The sequence below is a fragment of the Elephas maximus genome, chromosome 18, assembly GCF_024166365.1.
Source record: "Elephas maximus indicus isolate mEleMax1 chromosome 18, mEleMax1 primary haplotype, whole genome shotgun sequence".
NCBI lineage: Eukaryota > Metazoa > Chordata > Mammalia > Proboscidea > Elephantidae > Elephas > Elephas maximus.
The window spans coordinates 40,735,070-40,750,877 of NC_064836.1; the positions used below are offsets into that span (position 1 = coordinate 40,735,070).

At 43.1% G+C, this 15,808-nt stretch overlaps 1 protein-coding gene and 1 long non-coding RNA gene across 3 annotated transcripts in view; one reads left to right on the top strand and one right to left on the bottom strand.

Moving 5' to 3' along the window:
• The window catches only part of NCAM2 (neural cell adhesion molecule 2), a 553,783-nt gene extending 545,647 nt beyond the window's left edge, over positions 1-8,136 (bottom strand). For both annotated transcript variants that reach the window (XM_049857852.1, XM_049857854.1), the window contains exon 1: positions 7,862-8,136. In XM_049857852.1, the coding sequence (XP_049713809.1) occupies positions 7,862-7,916 (55 nt within the window). In that variant the 5' untranslated portion in view covers positions 7,917-8,136. The remainder of the gene's footprint in view (positions 1-7,861) is intronic.
• A 471-nt stretch (positions 8,137-8,607) lies between these two features.
• Positions 8,608-15,808, top strand: part of LOC126061341 (uncharacterized) — a 72,081-nt gene continuing 64,880 nt past the window's right edge. Inside the window, exons 1-2 of the long non-coding RNA XR_007513769.1 lie at positions 8,608-9,106; positions 11,060-11,170. This is a non-coding gene — a long non-coding RNA (uncharacterized LOC126061341). The remainder of the gene's footprint in view (positions 9,107-11,059; positions 11,171-15,808) is intronic.

A 15,808-nucleotide genomic window follows, 5' to 3' on the forward strand; every position in this document is an offset into this window, starting at 1 on the left:
CCATAACTGAGTCCAGCAACTCACTTATCCAAAGCCTTAACTCTTAAAGTTGGCTGTGTCAGTCCTGTGAACACCTTCCCCCTTTCATAAAACGTGTTCACACTTTTTTTTCTCCCTGGGCTATTTTCCACATTGATTCTCACCATGTTGAAGCCTTCTCTGCCTCAATGACTGGTAAGATGGCGTCTTGGTTAAGTTATACTGTGGAAATGTCATGAATTCATTCCTTGTTTATTACAGCAAATAAGCTTACACAGTTTTTTAAACTCTCTAGGCCTCATAGACTTCAAGTGTAAAAGGGGCATAATAATAAAGAACTATTGTACATATTAAAGCATATGTAAAGTGTTTAGGGAAACCCTGGTGGCGTAGTGGTTAAGTGCTACGGCTGCTAACCAAAGGGTCGGCAGCTTGAATCCGCCAGGCACTCCTTGGAAACTCTATGGGGTAGTTCTACTCTGTCCTATTGGGTCGCTGTGAGTTGGAATTGACTCAATGGCACTGGGTTTGGTTTTTGGTTTCGTTTAAAGTGCTTAGAACAGACCCAGGCAATTGGTAAACACTGAACAAAATTTTTTTTCCATTAATTTTTATTGTGCTTTAAGTGAAAGTTTACAAATCATGTCAGTCTCTCGTACAAAAATGTACGTACACCTTGCTATACACTCTTAATTGCTCTCCCTCTAATGAGGTAGCACAGTTCTTCTCACCACTCTCTCTCCTCACGTCCATTCGGGTAGCTTCTGGGCCCCTCTGATCTCTCATCTCCCCTCCAGACAGGAGATGCCAACAGAGTCTCATGTGTCCACTTGATCCAAGAAGCTCATTCTTCACCAGTATCATTTTCCACCCCATATTCCAGTCAAATCCCTGTCTGAAGAGTTAGCTTTGGGAATGGTTCCTGTCTTGGGCTAACAGAAGGTCTGGGGACCATGGTCTCCGGAGTCCCTCCAGTCCCAGTCTGACCATTAAGTCTGGTCTTTTTAAGAGCATTTGGGGTCTGCATCCCATTGCTCTCCTGCTCCCTCGGGGTTTCTCTGTTCAGTTCCCTGTCAGAGCTGTAAACACTCAACAAATTTTAGTACCTTTCTAGATACCAAATGCCTAAGGACATATTTAAGCCATTTAGTTTTTAATTAACCATATCATATATTTTATCAATTTGACAACATTTTGTTGAACAGTTATTGATCTCTCACATACTTCAATGTCTTTTAAATCTATATTCAGTGCCTTCTCAACTATAAACCTTGAATTCTAAACACCGCTATGCCCCACATACACACACAAATTTTCAAACTGCCTTATGTACTAAAAAGTAGGAACTGAATTAGATGTCAGAAAATATGGGTTCTAATTCCAGATAACCATTAACTGTGATTGATATAAGTAAATCAGATAATTCCTCTGAGCCTGAACTTCTTCATCCATAAGATAAAGCTAATAATCTTCTGGAATCACGATCATCCTAAATTAGGCGGTTGAAAGCACTCTGAACAAGAGCTCTGTACTTTTATAAGGTGCTGGCATTATGTTCCTTGTATGGACTGAACAGCTGTTTGTCAACTGATTGACAAAATGGTGTAGAAATAAAATATTTATCATTCTAAGTTGCTAACACCTTAGGGGAGCCCCGGTGGTGCAGTGGTTAAGTGCTCATCTGCTAACCAAATGGCTGGTGATTCAAACTCATCAGCTGCTCCTGGGCAGAAAGATGTGGCCTTCTGTTTTCATAAAGATACGTTAGTTTAGCTTTTAAAAATCTATGCATCATTTTGGTGTTCAGACAGCTGAATTCCGACTCTGGGGACCTGAGCTCTAGTTATAAGCTCTTTCAACATTCTATTTGATCTTTGGTAAGTAACTTGTCCTCCTTGTGTGTCTATCCTAAACAGCCTAGACCCTAAAACGGGTCTGGTGCATGCCCATGGGAAGCATTTATGATACAAAAAGCCACCCATTCCTCAATACTCTGTACTGCCACCTGCTGGAAATCTGTGAAAATAAACATAAATATGCTAGCATTACGGTTATGAATGGCGCCCCCTGGAGTTGTTCATCACACGACCTATTAGGTTGTGCCTTATAATGCTGCCTGATGAGGTGTCTGGGACACAGTAGGCATTTAATAAATGTTCAGTGAATGAGTAAATGAGGAATGAATTAACTTCATCAATGAATTAGATCATTCTCTTCCCTCAATAGTTTTTTTCTAATCACAAAACAGTTTAGGGTATATTTTGTTTTTTAATTGGGTAAACGAGATCTTTTTAAACCACAGGCAGATTTATCAGTATGCAAATGAAAGGTAGAAACATAAAAAGCGTCAAACGTAGTAGGGCTGGCATTTTATACAGTGACTACTTCTATCTCCTACAACTGCTTCTCAAGGTAGTGGTGCAAGGTCAACCAATCATATATATATATATACATACACATATAATTTTTTCAAATAAACAAGTAATGTTTTTTAGAGATTATGTTGCTTTTTCAAGGTCAAGAGACTATTAGTAGTAGGGCAGGAAAGTCAAACAGAGTCTTCTGACTCCAAATCTAATGCTCCTTCCCCTTCTCTACCAGTTCTAATACACAAAATGCAGCCTGCAAATTTTTTTTTATTGTGTTTAAATGAAAGCTTACAAATTAACTCAGTCTCTCATACAAAAACTTACACATACCTTGCTATGTACTCCTAGCTGCTCTCCCCCTAATAAGACAGCACACTCCTTCTCTCCACCCTGTATTCCCCGTGTCCATTCAACCAGCTTCTGTCCCCCTCTGCCTTCTCATCATGCCTCCAGACAGGAGCTGCCCACGTAGTTTCATGTGTCTACTGGAGCCAAGAACCTTACTCCTCACCAGTATCATTTTCTGTCTTATAGTCCAGTCCAATCTCTGTCTGAAGAGTTGGCAGCCAACAAAATTTTGATCTGAAGTTTGACCTGAAATTTTTCAAACCCTCATCTGTTGACTACTAGGCTTGTAAATATGCTCCAATTTACTCATCACCCCTCTTCAGTCTTCAAAACCCGGGAAGTTTGTTTCATTACATCACGGCTTTCTAAAACATCTTGTACTGTTTGGTGGGATGGCATAAGTGAATATGTGAAACTAGGTACAATGATAACTATTCTGGATTAGCCTCATTATTATAAATATTGTGAATAGTGGAAAATCATTAAAATATTTAAAACAGGTGCCATATCGAAGCACTTTTATTTGCTGAACAATTAAAGATACCTCGCTGCTATGAAGTACAGGAATATTACATCTAATAAAAGCACAAAAGCAGTGGTTGAACCTCAAAGTGTTCCCCTATCATGTAATTTGGAAAATTAAAGCTAATTCACAACCTTTCAAATACTCGTATCCTCAATATAATTGGGATAGCATAAAGGACACAGGAATTTAGAATGTAGGTCAATAAAACTTGCAAAGCAATGACGTTCCCTTTATAAGAGCATAAAAATTAAATTAATTTTGTATGCACCAACACCCAGAGGATTATTTTCATTTTAGACCAAAAATGAAACAAAACAAAAGCCATTCAGACTCCTTCTATCACTTATCAAGCACTTTTCTTTATACTCTCAAAAGTTTACTGCTACGAGAGATGACCCTGACAACAGAAAAATTAAAATGAATTCTCAAACGTCAAGAACCAGAAGAGGCAGCAGGACTAGCTCCAGGGCCTGGAGGCTGTCAATCCTGTTGCTACTCGCAAGGCTCCCTCGCAAGGCAACGGGCAAAAACAAATCACACTGTTTGGCTTGGTTGCCAGCCTCGCTCTCTGCAGCGCATTTCTCAGTCCAATTACATACTAGGTCTATTTGTTAAAAGAGCCCATTTTACTGACAAAATTATATGACGTTTGACTTTCTTCCTGTACTGAATGAAGTTCCTTTGTTCCATTAATTGCTTCTCTCGAAGGACATTACCTCTGGGAGAACATTGGCCCCCTGTGTCATTGAGAAGACTCATCTGACACCCGGGGCCTGACACCAACTTCCCTTCTTCCTCTTCGAGCTCTGATTCAGCATTAGAAACTAAAGTGAGAAAATGGTCTGCTTAACTCTGGGGACATAAAGCAAGGAAGAAAATCTGTGTTACTGACAATAACACTACCCCACCCACCCCAGTGCCATCTATCAAGTGCAAATGAACGTGCAGTACATTCAATCCAAGTGTTGCAAACAGAGGTTGGCGTGAAAAAATTCAAGCAGAGCTTTCAAACAGGGTTGAAAGGCTGTGGCAGTATACAAGTTAGGCAGAAGACAGAGATTGCTCCTGTCCATTTGAAACTAGTAGCCACCGCACACCTGTGCTCTATTTTTAGAAGCTACACTGGGTTATACTTCTCTATGCAACAATGACTTACAGCACTTCACCCAAAAGAGTAACTGTAGGCAGATGCCTGGTTTAACTAATTAGCTGAGCAATTTACCCTCGCTAACCCTCTGATTTTGGCTTAGGTAAGTGTTCCCACCATGTATGGTTGAACTGGATCGCAGGAGAGAGGAAGATTTCTGTTGCACCGTGTATTTTATTTTATTACAACTGGACTTCTATTTTATATGGCTGAGCATCCAGTAACAGATCCTTATTAATCATACGCAGGTATTGTTTTTTAAAAGAAGAACATGATGTTAAAAATTAAGAAAGCTTCCGAAAAGTAACCCATAAAGACGGCAGTTTGGTAACCCAAATTTGCGAAGAGCTAAACATCAAATGGGCTGTGAAGGCGAGACTCAAGTGATCCCTTGAGATTTATGATGACAGAGACTGTGACCAAGTTTTGAATATAAAAGAAAAACAGGGCAAATGTACAGAATTGTAGCATCTTGCTCCCACTACCCTGATGGTGTAGTGGTTAAGTGCTACGGCCGCCAACCAAAGGGTCGGCAGTTTGAATCCGCCAGGTGCTCCTGAGAGACTCTATGGGGCAGCTCTACTCTGTCCTACAGGGTCACTACGAGTCGGAATCGACTCGACAGCACTGGGTTTTTTTTTTTTTTTTTGGTTTGGTCCACTAATCATAAAATTCAGACTTGAAAAACTCCAACCTTATTTCATGAGATATTAATATTGCAGTGGAAATGAGAGCCTTTTGGAAACCATTTCTGCTACAATTAAAAAAAAAGCTCTCAATACAACAGAACAATAACGTTGTCTTGTGTCAGAAGTAGGACTATTAGGCCTCGTTAGCTAATTACAGTATTGGCATCCACTTACGTTAGTCAGTTTTTCACTTCTGTCATTTTCTCCTAGTCACCTGCTGCAGTTCAAAACATTTTGACGACTTAAAAGGGAATACATCATCGTTGCCTGTCCCCTGTCTAACTGCACGCCACTTTCCAAAGCAAGAGCTTCAATCAGGCTTCATAAAATCCCTGCAAGGATATTGTTGAAAACACAAATCAGCCACCCGAGGTTTTAGTATTTCTAAAACAAGCCCAGGGTTCATTGATGGGTGGCTTTTCTACGGCCCCTTTTACAAAACAATAAGCAAAATTGGGAGTTACACTAGATTCATTCTTCTAGAACCGCTCCCAGTGGTGTGTCTGATACTTGCTGCTGCATCCTTAATTAGAGAACAAAACACGGGGAGACAGGAATTGGACTCCTGGATCAGGACTGCTGTTTCCAGGCATCTCTGACTTCATTAGGATACAGAGCAGAGAAGTAGTCCACGTACCTTTTCACACAAGCTAGGTGATATGTTCCCTCTGATGTGTCTCTCTAAGTGTCATGGATTTGGAAATTGTACCAGATAGAGAGATCCTTCTTTAGAACGATGCTCTCCTTCCTGGATTCATTACAGTGAATATGGGCTCCCCCTCAGGCAGGCAGGTCTCAGAGCCCCTGGTTATAACCACCTTGCATTCTCAATTCCATTGGGTTCTTGATAATTTAGCTGAATCACAATTTCAAATCTATGTCACGTATACAAAGACAAATGATACACCTTTGTGTGGGCTATTTAAACCTAAATATTTAAATGTCAATAGATTTCTCTTATATCCCCAAATTCCAACACGCTTAGCGTCTGCACTGGTAAATTCCCAGCCTCCTCAACTGAGACATTTTTCTTCTCCAAACCAGTCACAATATAATCCTAAATCTGTGTAAACTTGCTTTCAATTAAGTCCCCACCTTGCTCACCACTATCTATACTTCCGTAGTTGCAGTTGTGGTATAACTGCTGTTTTCAGGGGCTGCTTTCTGTTATTCAGAAGTAGCTGTCTCTATTATAAATGAACAGTTACTAAACACAAACAGCAGCTCCCCAAAAATTAGAGCACCGTATCTGTGGTGCTTAAGTGTACGCTGAGCTTTGCTATATTAGCAATTAAATTAACTGACTGGATTAGTGTTAAGCTTCAGATGGACATATTCACAATTTTGCTAAGACTGAAATATTGCACACTCTATGTTATCAAGGGAAAATGAGCAGCACCTCACTCAGACACTTCACAAACTACAGCAATAGTCCAGTCTTTGCCTTTCCTTTCTGAACATAAAATCTGCATCCAATCATGTTTCCTCAGCCGCTAACACTATAGCTCTGAGGAGGAGAAGGGGTGAGGAAGGAAGGCTTCCCATCCAAAATGTCAAGCCCTGCTGAAGAATGATAGAAGGACTCTGTGAGTGTGGGAGAGCAGAAATAACCATTTCGGGACATAAAAATGGAGTTCTACCACCCCCTGCTGGACCAAGGAAGCACCACAGAACCGGCTAAAAAAGGGGGGGGAAAAAACCTCTTAGAATTTAATATTTGGGAATATTTTAACTTGTCTTGTAATTTACGTTTTCTCAAAAAACAATTTAATGCTACACTAATAAGAAAACATTCTTTTCAATTATTAGATATTACAAAAAGACTGTCTTTTTTTTTTTCCTTTAAAGACTTTGACCAAAGCATGTTTTAGCATTGTGTCCCCAATTAAATGTCCAAACTTGTCCGGACAGTTGCAAAGGCTTTCATTTATTATAAAAATATTTTACGTGAATGTGTGCCATATAAACAAAGCAAGATAAATTTGTATCTATCTCTATACAGATAAACAGAAGTAGCTTCCACAATATTTTCTCAGGTTATTATACCAGGCTATTTTTTTTTTTTTAAGAGAAAAAAACCTCCCACCCGTTCTCCAAGACAAAATTAAAAAACAAAAAACTTACAGGTGTAATCACAACCCGATGTTATAAAATTCTTCAACCTTGCTATATTAACAAGGGAAGGGGGTTAAAATGAATGACTGCAACACATCCTAGTTCTACCCATTTGGTTTTCTTACAACACGCATGGCCCCTCTCAGTTTCCAACAGAAATAAGCCATCATCGTTCACTTCGGGGTCAGGAATTGAGGTATTGAGAAACGGGCTGGAAAAGAGTCTTTAAGAACCCCTTACACACAACAGAGATATCTGACAAACGAGTTTAATCCTGATAGTTTTTGTTGCTTCTGTAAAACATCACTGTGCCCTTACCAGCTCCAACCTCACACATTTAACTGCTAATAAACACCAACCAACATACTTATCCAATTTTTGATAATGAAACCAGAGGAAGCCGAGATCCCAGAAAAAGAGAAGCAGATTTCCTGATCACTGAGACCCACGTCCAAATCTATATTCTCTCGTCTTTTAAATTTAAGGGACTCGACAGAAACAGAGACAATTTTTAGGGGCAGCTAAAAAAAACGGTGAAAATAATAACAACAACAACAACGGCAATAGTAACTGTAACTTTAGTTCTTTCATGTATTTTTTGTTGTTGTTCCTGTGCCTCCCTCTGTGCCCCTCTCGCCTGGGTGGAAGGGGGAGGGAAAGTAAAGGCAATAAAGCACCACACTCCTACCTTGCCCGCTACTGACAAGCAACCCGAGCAGGTAGAAGGAGAGGAGGAGGCTCATGTTCAGGACGTGACTCTGGTGGACAGTCCCAAAGTTATTAAGTCCAGCCCTGGAAAGAGAACCTTCCGCTGCCACGGCCGTCTCTGCTAGAGCCGCCGCTGCTCCCGGGGTGCCCAGCAGCCCGCAGCCCGCGCGCTCCTCCTCTCAAAGTGACTGCAAGCTCCGCTCCTTGCCGCACTATATCCAGGCAGCGGCGGCGGCGGCACCAGCAGCAGCAGCGGCCGCCGAGGCGGCAGCAGAGCCGGGCGGGGAGGGAGGCGGGGGCGGGGGCGCGGGAGGGAGGCGCGGCCGAGGCGTATCCCTCCGCGCCGCACGGCGGCCGCTTCCCCGAGAGGCGCTCAGCCCCAGGATTCGTCCGCAGCTAGCTGGGAATCGTAGGTTCGGTCCCCGGTACTACCAGCTAGAGGCGCCGCCGCAGCCGGACCAGCACGAGGACCCCCGCGGGCGATGGCTGCAAGCTCAGCCTGCCGGCCATCCGCACGCTGCTCCGGGCCTCGGGGCTGAGGACAGGACAGCCCGACCGTCCAGACCGCCGCCAGCCAGTCCAGGGAGCGCGCCCTCTGGGCCGATGCTGACGCTGCCAGCGGCCGCCGGCCCGCGCTCTCAGCGCGCCTGGACTTCGCGGGAGCGCGGCATCCGGGGGCGGGGCGGGAGGGGGGTGTTCCGCAGCCCCCCTTTCCCCTGGGGCTGCGGGGGAGGACTTCTGGGTCTCCTCCAGGCCCTCCCGTACCCCCAGACCTTCAGCAGGCTGCCACGTCCCGCCTTGCCCCCTTCCCACGCTTTTCCCTCAGCCGCGGCAGAGAGAAAGCGATTGTCCTCCAGTGTCTACACTGCCTGTGGCCCCGGGCACTAGAGACTAGGCGGCTAACTGCACAGAATTTCTTTTTCCCTCTCGACGCACCGCTGTTGAGAGCAGATACCTTCAGGGGACTGGGGAATTTGGGGAAGAGGCGAGATGTTGGAGGGGCTGCTTTAGGCTCGGCTGACAGCGGAGCCACTTGGCTGAGTCCTTAAAAAAAAAAAAAAGGCAAAGCCATTGCCGTGGAGTCGATTCGGACTCACAGCGACCTTAGAGAAGTGTGAGGTCGCCCTTCGTCACCCCCGCGGGCTCTGCCCTCAGTCCCCAGCGCACAGCGCTGCCCAGGTCCCCGCCAGGGGCGCGACGAGGGAAGTCCTGGCGACATGCAGAGGTGAGCTGCGCGGGGAGCCTCCCCTCCTGCCGGTGGCACCGCGCCCCCACACCCTCAGTGGCGTGTCAGTGTGCATGTAAATTGAAGAGAGGAAGCGGTGGCAGGCGGCCAACACCAACTCTCCCAGCCTGAAGGCTGGGCATATCGTTATTTCTCCGGGAAGGGTAGGAAAAGGTTGGTCAGGAGAACGTCCAGCCTGCGGCGGACCAGAGCGGACAGCAGGCAGAAGTCACTGGCCCCAGGGCCCTTGTCGTTCGGCCCGGGTCAGAGCAAAGGAGACAATGGATCCTTTGGTCTGCACATTCGTTCTGGCTCCTCGGGGCGCTCCACTGACTCACCGCAGACTCAGCAAGGAACTTGCCTGTAAATGCTGGTTTCCTCCTCAGTGAGGAAGGAAATAGGACGGGGGAGAAATATCGTGGAACTGAGAATCCAAGCTCCGCCTGGGGTTTTGATGTTGAAATGGAGGTTTCATTGCCTTCAGGGAGGGCAGGGGTAAGAGCAGACACGAGCTTACAAGGACGGGGGAGAAATTATCTGACATCTGTGCTCCCCAGAAAGAACCGGTCTGTACGAAGATTCACTTACTTGGCACCCTGGGACAGGGTTACTGGAAGAGCCTAGAGGGGGAGAAGGCGTTTCTTAGAACACTCGCCATTGTTGAAGTACTTAAACTAATGGCGCCCCCAGCACCTCGCAGCTTGAAATACTATCACTTCTAGATTTTATGATAATTTACTTAAAAAGTTCCTTTGCCAATGGACTCTCCGTACACCCTTGACGAGCTCTGAGTAGCATGAATTGTTATTTAACTAAGCTCAGGGGGTCATGAGTCACTGGGAGTTCAGTGGTAGAATTCTCATCCTTTCAGGCAGGAGACCCCCAGCGCCTACACTAGGGCAGCTAACAACAAGCTGATGGTCAGCTCTTTGCTGGCAAAGTGGAAACAGCACATTTATGGACATGAAAGACAAATGCCTGGTTTCTTTTCACCAGCTGTTTATTTTTCTAAGGGATTTTTAAAAATGGTATATAAACACACACCTGGTGTTCAGGCAAATATTGACGCTTAGATTTTCCTCTTCATCGTTAGAAGTTGAATTATTTTTTTTTGTCCCAGCCGCGGGAGAATTTGACTGGTGGTCTGTGACTTAATTTAGCCATTAAGTTTTCCAGAGGTAGAGTGGGGAGCAGAGAGAACAGCAAAGGACCATTAGCCATTAATGAAAGTTTTGATTAGAGGCTTGTATCGGTACTGTGTCCAAACTACTTGTGTGTGTTTGTGTGTATGGAAAAGATGAATGAACATAGCTCAGGTACTCAGGAATATACAAAAGCAATTTGGCTACTGATCCTGCTCTCAATTTGCTAATAGTTTTGTTGGAAGATCAGACATAAACGTGAAATTTGATCATATAAACCAGGTTGTAAAAAATGTCCTAGGATAAGGAAACTGCCCCTGACAAGCATAAGAAGAGGAGATAGTTTCCGAATCCGGGATTAAGAAATGCTTCAGGAAGCTTTAAAGAAAGGGGAGAGATTAGGTAACTAGAGATGTGGGCAGGACAGAGAGAAGCTTAAGCAAAGCCTGGGGGTGTGAAAGCCCACAACCTGTTTGGAGAACAGAGAGAAATCTAACTTTAAAAAAGTATAGAATGTAAAGGGTAACAGTGGGATAGAGTTAAAATAGGGGTCTAGCACCATGTTATGCGAAAAAACCTAATATGTAGTGGAATCCCTGGGTGGTACATATGGTAAGCACTCCACTACTAACCAAAAGGTTAGCTGTTTAAATCCATCCAGAGGTACCTTGAAAGAATGGTCTAAAGATGTACTTCCAAAAGATCACAGCCATTGAAAACCCTGTGGAGCGCGGTTTTACTCTGAAACACATGGGGCCAAGAGAGTTAGGGTCGACTGATAGCAACTGTTTTGTTTTTGTTTTCCCTCTAGATGTAAGCCCAGACAGCCATGATCAAAAAGAGCCAGAAAGTCTGTGTCCATTTCTGAAGCCTGGGACCTGACTGTGAATTGTAAGGCCACACACAGGAAGATTACCAACAGGTAGTTTCATGGGTTTTCTCTATAGTTATCCTTAATTTACGTTGCCGTCAGACATCAATAGCAGGGTAAAACCCAAAACCAAAGCCATTGCCACTGAGTCAGTTCTGACTCAGTGATCCTACAGTACAGAGTAGAACTGCCTCATAGAGTTTCCAGGCAACCACTGGTGCATTCGAAGTGCTCACATTTTGGTTAGCAGGCGTACCTCTTAACCACTACACCACCAGGGTTTCCAATACTTACTTACAGGGTAGCACATACTTATAAAAAACCTTCTCATAACTTGCCTCAACTGCCCCTCACCAAATGTAGCATTGTATCTCCAGGGCTCAATCAGCCCAACAGTTTCCCAGTGCAGTGATGAAGCGATGTGGAGACTGAAATTCAGCTTGGTCACTTCCTCTTCTTCATAGACTGGTGGGTGGACAACCCATAGAAAAACTGCCTCAGGCCACTCTCTCCGTCCCCACTCCGAGGCAAGCTTTTCATTATGCAGATGTTCAGCGCTGTTACCAAATGCCCCAAGTCTATGGACGTGACTAAGCCATGTGCACTGGGTAGGGTATAAAAGGTTTAGAATGCATTTCTACTCCCCACGTGACTCAATTTACATTTAAGACCTATTGTCATCTTCTCCATCTACCTGAGGAGGCGTTCAAGAGGCTTAGCTGAGGCTTTAGTTATTTCATTTATAAAAATGAGAGAAAGTTGAACAGAGCTCAGGAATCTATGAAAAGATGGGTAGTAGGAAATACCAGCAGGACCGCATGCCTGGTTAAATTGGAAGCAGATAAATTCGTTTCAAAAGAATGAATAAAACGAACATGAAGGAGGAGCAGAGAGAGAGAAAATGATAAGGAGCATTATGTATGGAAATTATTTTCTCAAAGAAATTCTGCCTCTTATATTTGCAACCTGTTCCTCTTGCAAAAAGTATGCTAATATACTCTATACAAGGAGCCTTGGTGGTACAGTGGTTAAAGTGCTGGACTGCTAACAGAAAAGTAGGTGGTTCGAACCCACCAGCCACTCCACTGGAGAAAGATGTGGTAGTAGGCTTCCATAAAGATGACAGCCTTGGAAACCCCATGAGGCAGTTCTACTCTGTCCTCTAGGTTCACTATGACTCAGAATAGACTCGATGGCAACGGGTTTACTTTCTCTCTACACATAGAGCCCAGAAGTGAATAGTGAGTGGTAGGCAGGATTTAAACATTATTTTTATTTGTATAATTCTGGTGTTATTTTTGTTTAGTCTCTCAATTGACAGAATTCATGTGTTAAGATCGTAATATTAGGAAATGGGATATTTGGTGGGTTCACTTATATTTTTAAAGTGTCACAAATCATTACACCTATTCATTTACTTGCCTGGAAAATTGTCTGTTTTGCCTTTTTTTTTTTTTTTTTTTTTTACCACAAAGGAAGAAAAATCTCCCCTGCATATATAGGCAGATAGCGTAAAACCTCTATAAATAGATGATCCTTCTACTGCCTTCTCCTCTCCATTAATGTCACTTTTTCTAATGACCCTGTCTTTGAAAATAATTCAGACTTTCTTGACTCAACAACACTTTTTGATGCTTTACCGTGCTATTTGTGAGCAGATGACGGTAGCGACTTTACTGTTAGAATTTAGATTTTAACACCTCCCTTTGTAAATCCTTTACTTTCTTAGCTGTTCTATTTGGAATGAAAAAACAGAAGGGACAGATTTATGGTACTGAGGCACCCTAATTGTCACAGAGCCTTAGTTTTTAATTTCTTTCAAGATACATGGGGTCATTTTCCTTCATGGCTACTTCATGTTCCCTCTGGGCAAATAACTGCTCAGTTCTCTCTGAAATTATGCAATAACTGCCTGTAATTTGCCATGTGCCAGAATAATATTTTCTTAACTCTAAGGGGATATCATATTTTTTCTCCACAAAGACATCCCTGGCGAATACAGTGTCAGACAGAGCAGCACATGTGACGAATCAGTGATTGACGTAGCTTCCAGAATACATTCAAGGCAAACTAAGACAGGGAAAAGGAATGAAGCAGTGGCTGGCAATACACCTGTGTGATATGACAAGGATCATATTGCAAAGGGCAGTTTGCCCAAATATTGAACACAGCACTCAGAAATCATATTTTTGTCCATGGGTGGCTATTGACCAAGGCGATATCTGTACAGATCCTATGTTATGAAGGGCAGTTAATACATAGTAGATAACAACAAATCCTTCATCTCTGGCAAGTGATCCCATACAAGTATAGGATTGATAGGTAACACAGCATTAATCAAATGCATTTTTTCAGGGCAAGAAACTTGACAGTTCAATGTGAAAATTTCCTCTTGTACAGGATCACTTGCTTAAAAAATAGGTCATCCCTAAAAATGTAATAGTTCCGTTAATTTTAAAGTTAGCAATTCTACAGCAAGAAGCTAACAACTGGTAGTAATGGGATTCCTTCCTATACAACCACAAATAATATTGTATCTAACATCCAACCAATAGATATTATTTGAATTACACACATTCTTTTAATGTGGATTTTGAAGGCAAAAAAAAATCTTACATTTGACATTTTCAAGTGATGCTCCTAACTGATTTTGAAGAAAATGACAGTTCTTCTGCCACATTCTTAACCATTAGTCCTCAGATGTAAGTAACTATGTATTGAATATCTGTTGCTAAATTTGGCAGTCTTCTTAAAACCAAGGAGTGTCAATTTGAGCTGTATTGAAAGACTTATACTTTTTAATATCTTATACCCCTTTAACCCTACTCCTCGCCTCTAGGATCCAGAATTCCCATTTTACTCATTAGAATAACCAAAAAAAAAAAAAAAAAAAAACCTACTGCCATCGAGTTGATTCCGACTCATGGCGACCCTATAGGACAGAGTAGAACTGCCCCACAGAGTTTCCAAGGAGCACCTGGTGGATTCAAACTGCTGACCTCTTGGTTAGCAGTCATAGCACTTATCCACCGAGCCACCAGGGTTTCCTCATTAGAATAAGACGTTGAAAAACTCTTAAGTATGGATCACCAAATTTTCTCAATCATTCTAGCCTTCCCTTTTATATCGATACTTAACATTCACAAAAATAAACAATGGCCAAAGTATTCCAGTCCATTTGCTATTAGAACTATTTAAGGATGCCTAAGTTTTTTTTTTTTTTTAAGGAATGCAGGAAACCCTGATAGCTTAGTGGTTAAGAGATACCGCTGCTAACCAAAAGGTCGGCCGTTCGAATCCACCAGGGGCTCCTTGGAAACCATATGGGGCAGTTCTACTCTGTCCTATAGGGTCACTATGAGTCGGAATCAACTTGACAGCAACGGGTTTGGTTTTGGGTTTTGGTAAGGAATGCTGGCATGTCCCACACACAGGATCTGATCCTTGTTTGTTATACCAGCCACATCAGAGCTCTACTACCTGGAGTTATTTCCTGACATCTTATAGCCCCATTCCCAAGGCTGTACCTTCTTTCCACATCGCTTCACTTGAAGCCTGAACGTAGTTGCCTCCCATAATTCCTCAGAGTTCAAACGGAGGTGCTTAAAAAGCTTCTGGAAAGCTTGGAAATAACAAAGATAAGTCAGAAAAGAGAAATCCAACATTCGATAATAGGTACCAACTCTCATCTCCTCATACGAAAAAAGAAAAGTTGCCATCGATTCGGATTCATAACGCCCCCGTTTGTGTCAGAGAACAGCTGTGCACCATATGGTTTTCAATGGCTGATTTTTTTCAGAAGTAGATCACCACGCCTTTCCTCCCGACCTCAGGGTGAACTCGAACTTTTTTGGTTAGCTGTGCTCCTTAACCATTTGCACCACCCAGGGACTCCCTATGTACCAAAAAACCAAACCCATTGCTGTTGAACTGATTCCGACACATAGCAACCCTATAGGACAGAGTAGAAATGGCCCACAGGGTTTCTAAGCGTGTAATTTTTACAGAATCAGACTCCCACATATTTCTCCAGCAGAGCAACTGGTGGGTTCCAACAGCCAACTTTTCAGTTAGAAGCTAAGCACTTAGCCACTGTGCCACCAGGGCACTTAGTCCCCATATATAAAAAATAGAGTCCCCTTAATGGGTTTGGTTTTTTTCCCCCTTGGGCCTGAGGCAAATCTGTATTTTTTACCTTCTCGGAGCTTCACAACTGGGACTATTTTTTCTCCCCAGAAAATATTATCCAGTGGCTGTTTCCAATTCCTTGATTCTCACTACTGGAAAAATGGTGCTCCTGGCATCCAGTGGGTAGAGGCCAGGATGCTGCTAAACATTGTACAATGCACAGGACAGCCCACACCACCAAAGTCAAAACATCAGGTCGAGAGACCTGCTCTTAATTTTCTTCCTTATGCTGAATCTAGACACAATTCTCTGGGTCCCTACAAAAGGAGCAATTTATTTGCCTCTCTAAAACTGCCCCCTTATTTATTTATGCCTATTATTATTTATGGGAACCCTGGTGGCATAGTGGTTAAGTGCTAGGGCTGCTAACCAAATGGTCGGCAGTTCAAATCCGCCAGGCGCTCCTTGGAAACCATGGGGCAGTTGTACTCTGTCCTATATAGGGTTGCTATGACTCGGAATCAACTCAATGGCAACAGGTTTGGTTTGGGTATTATTATT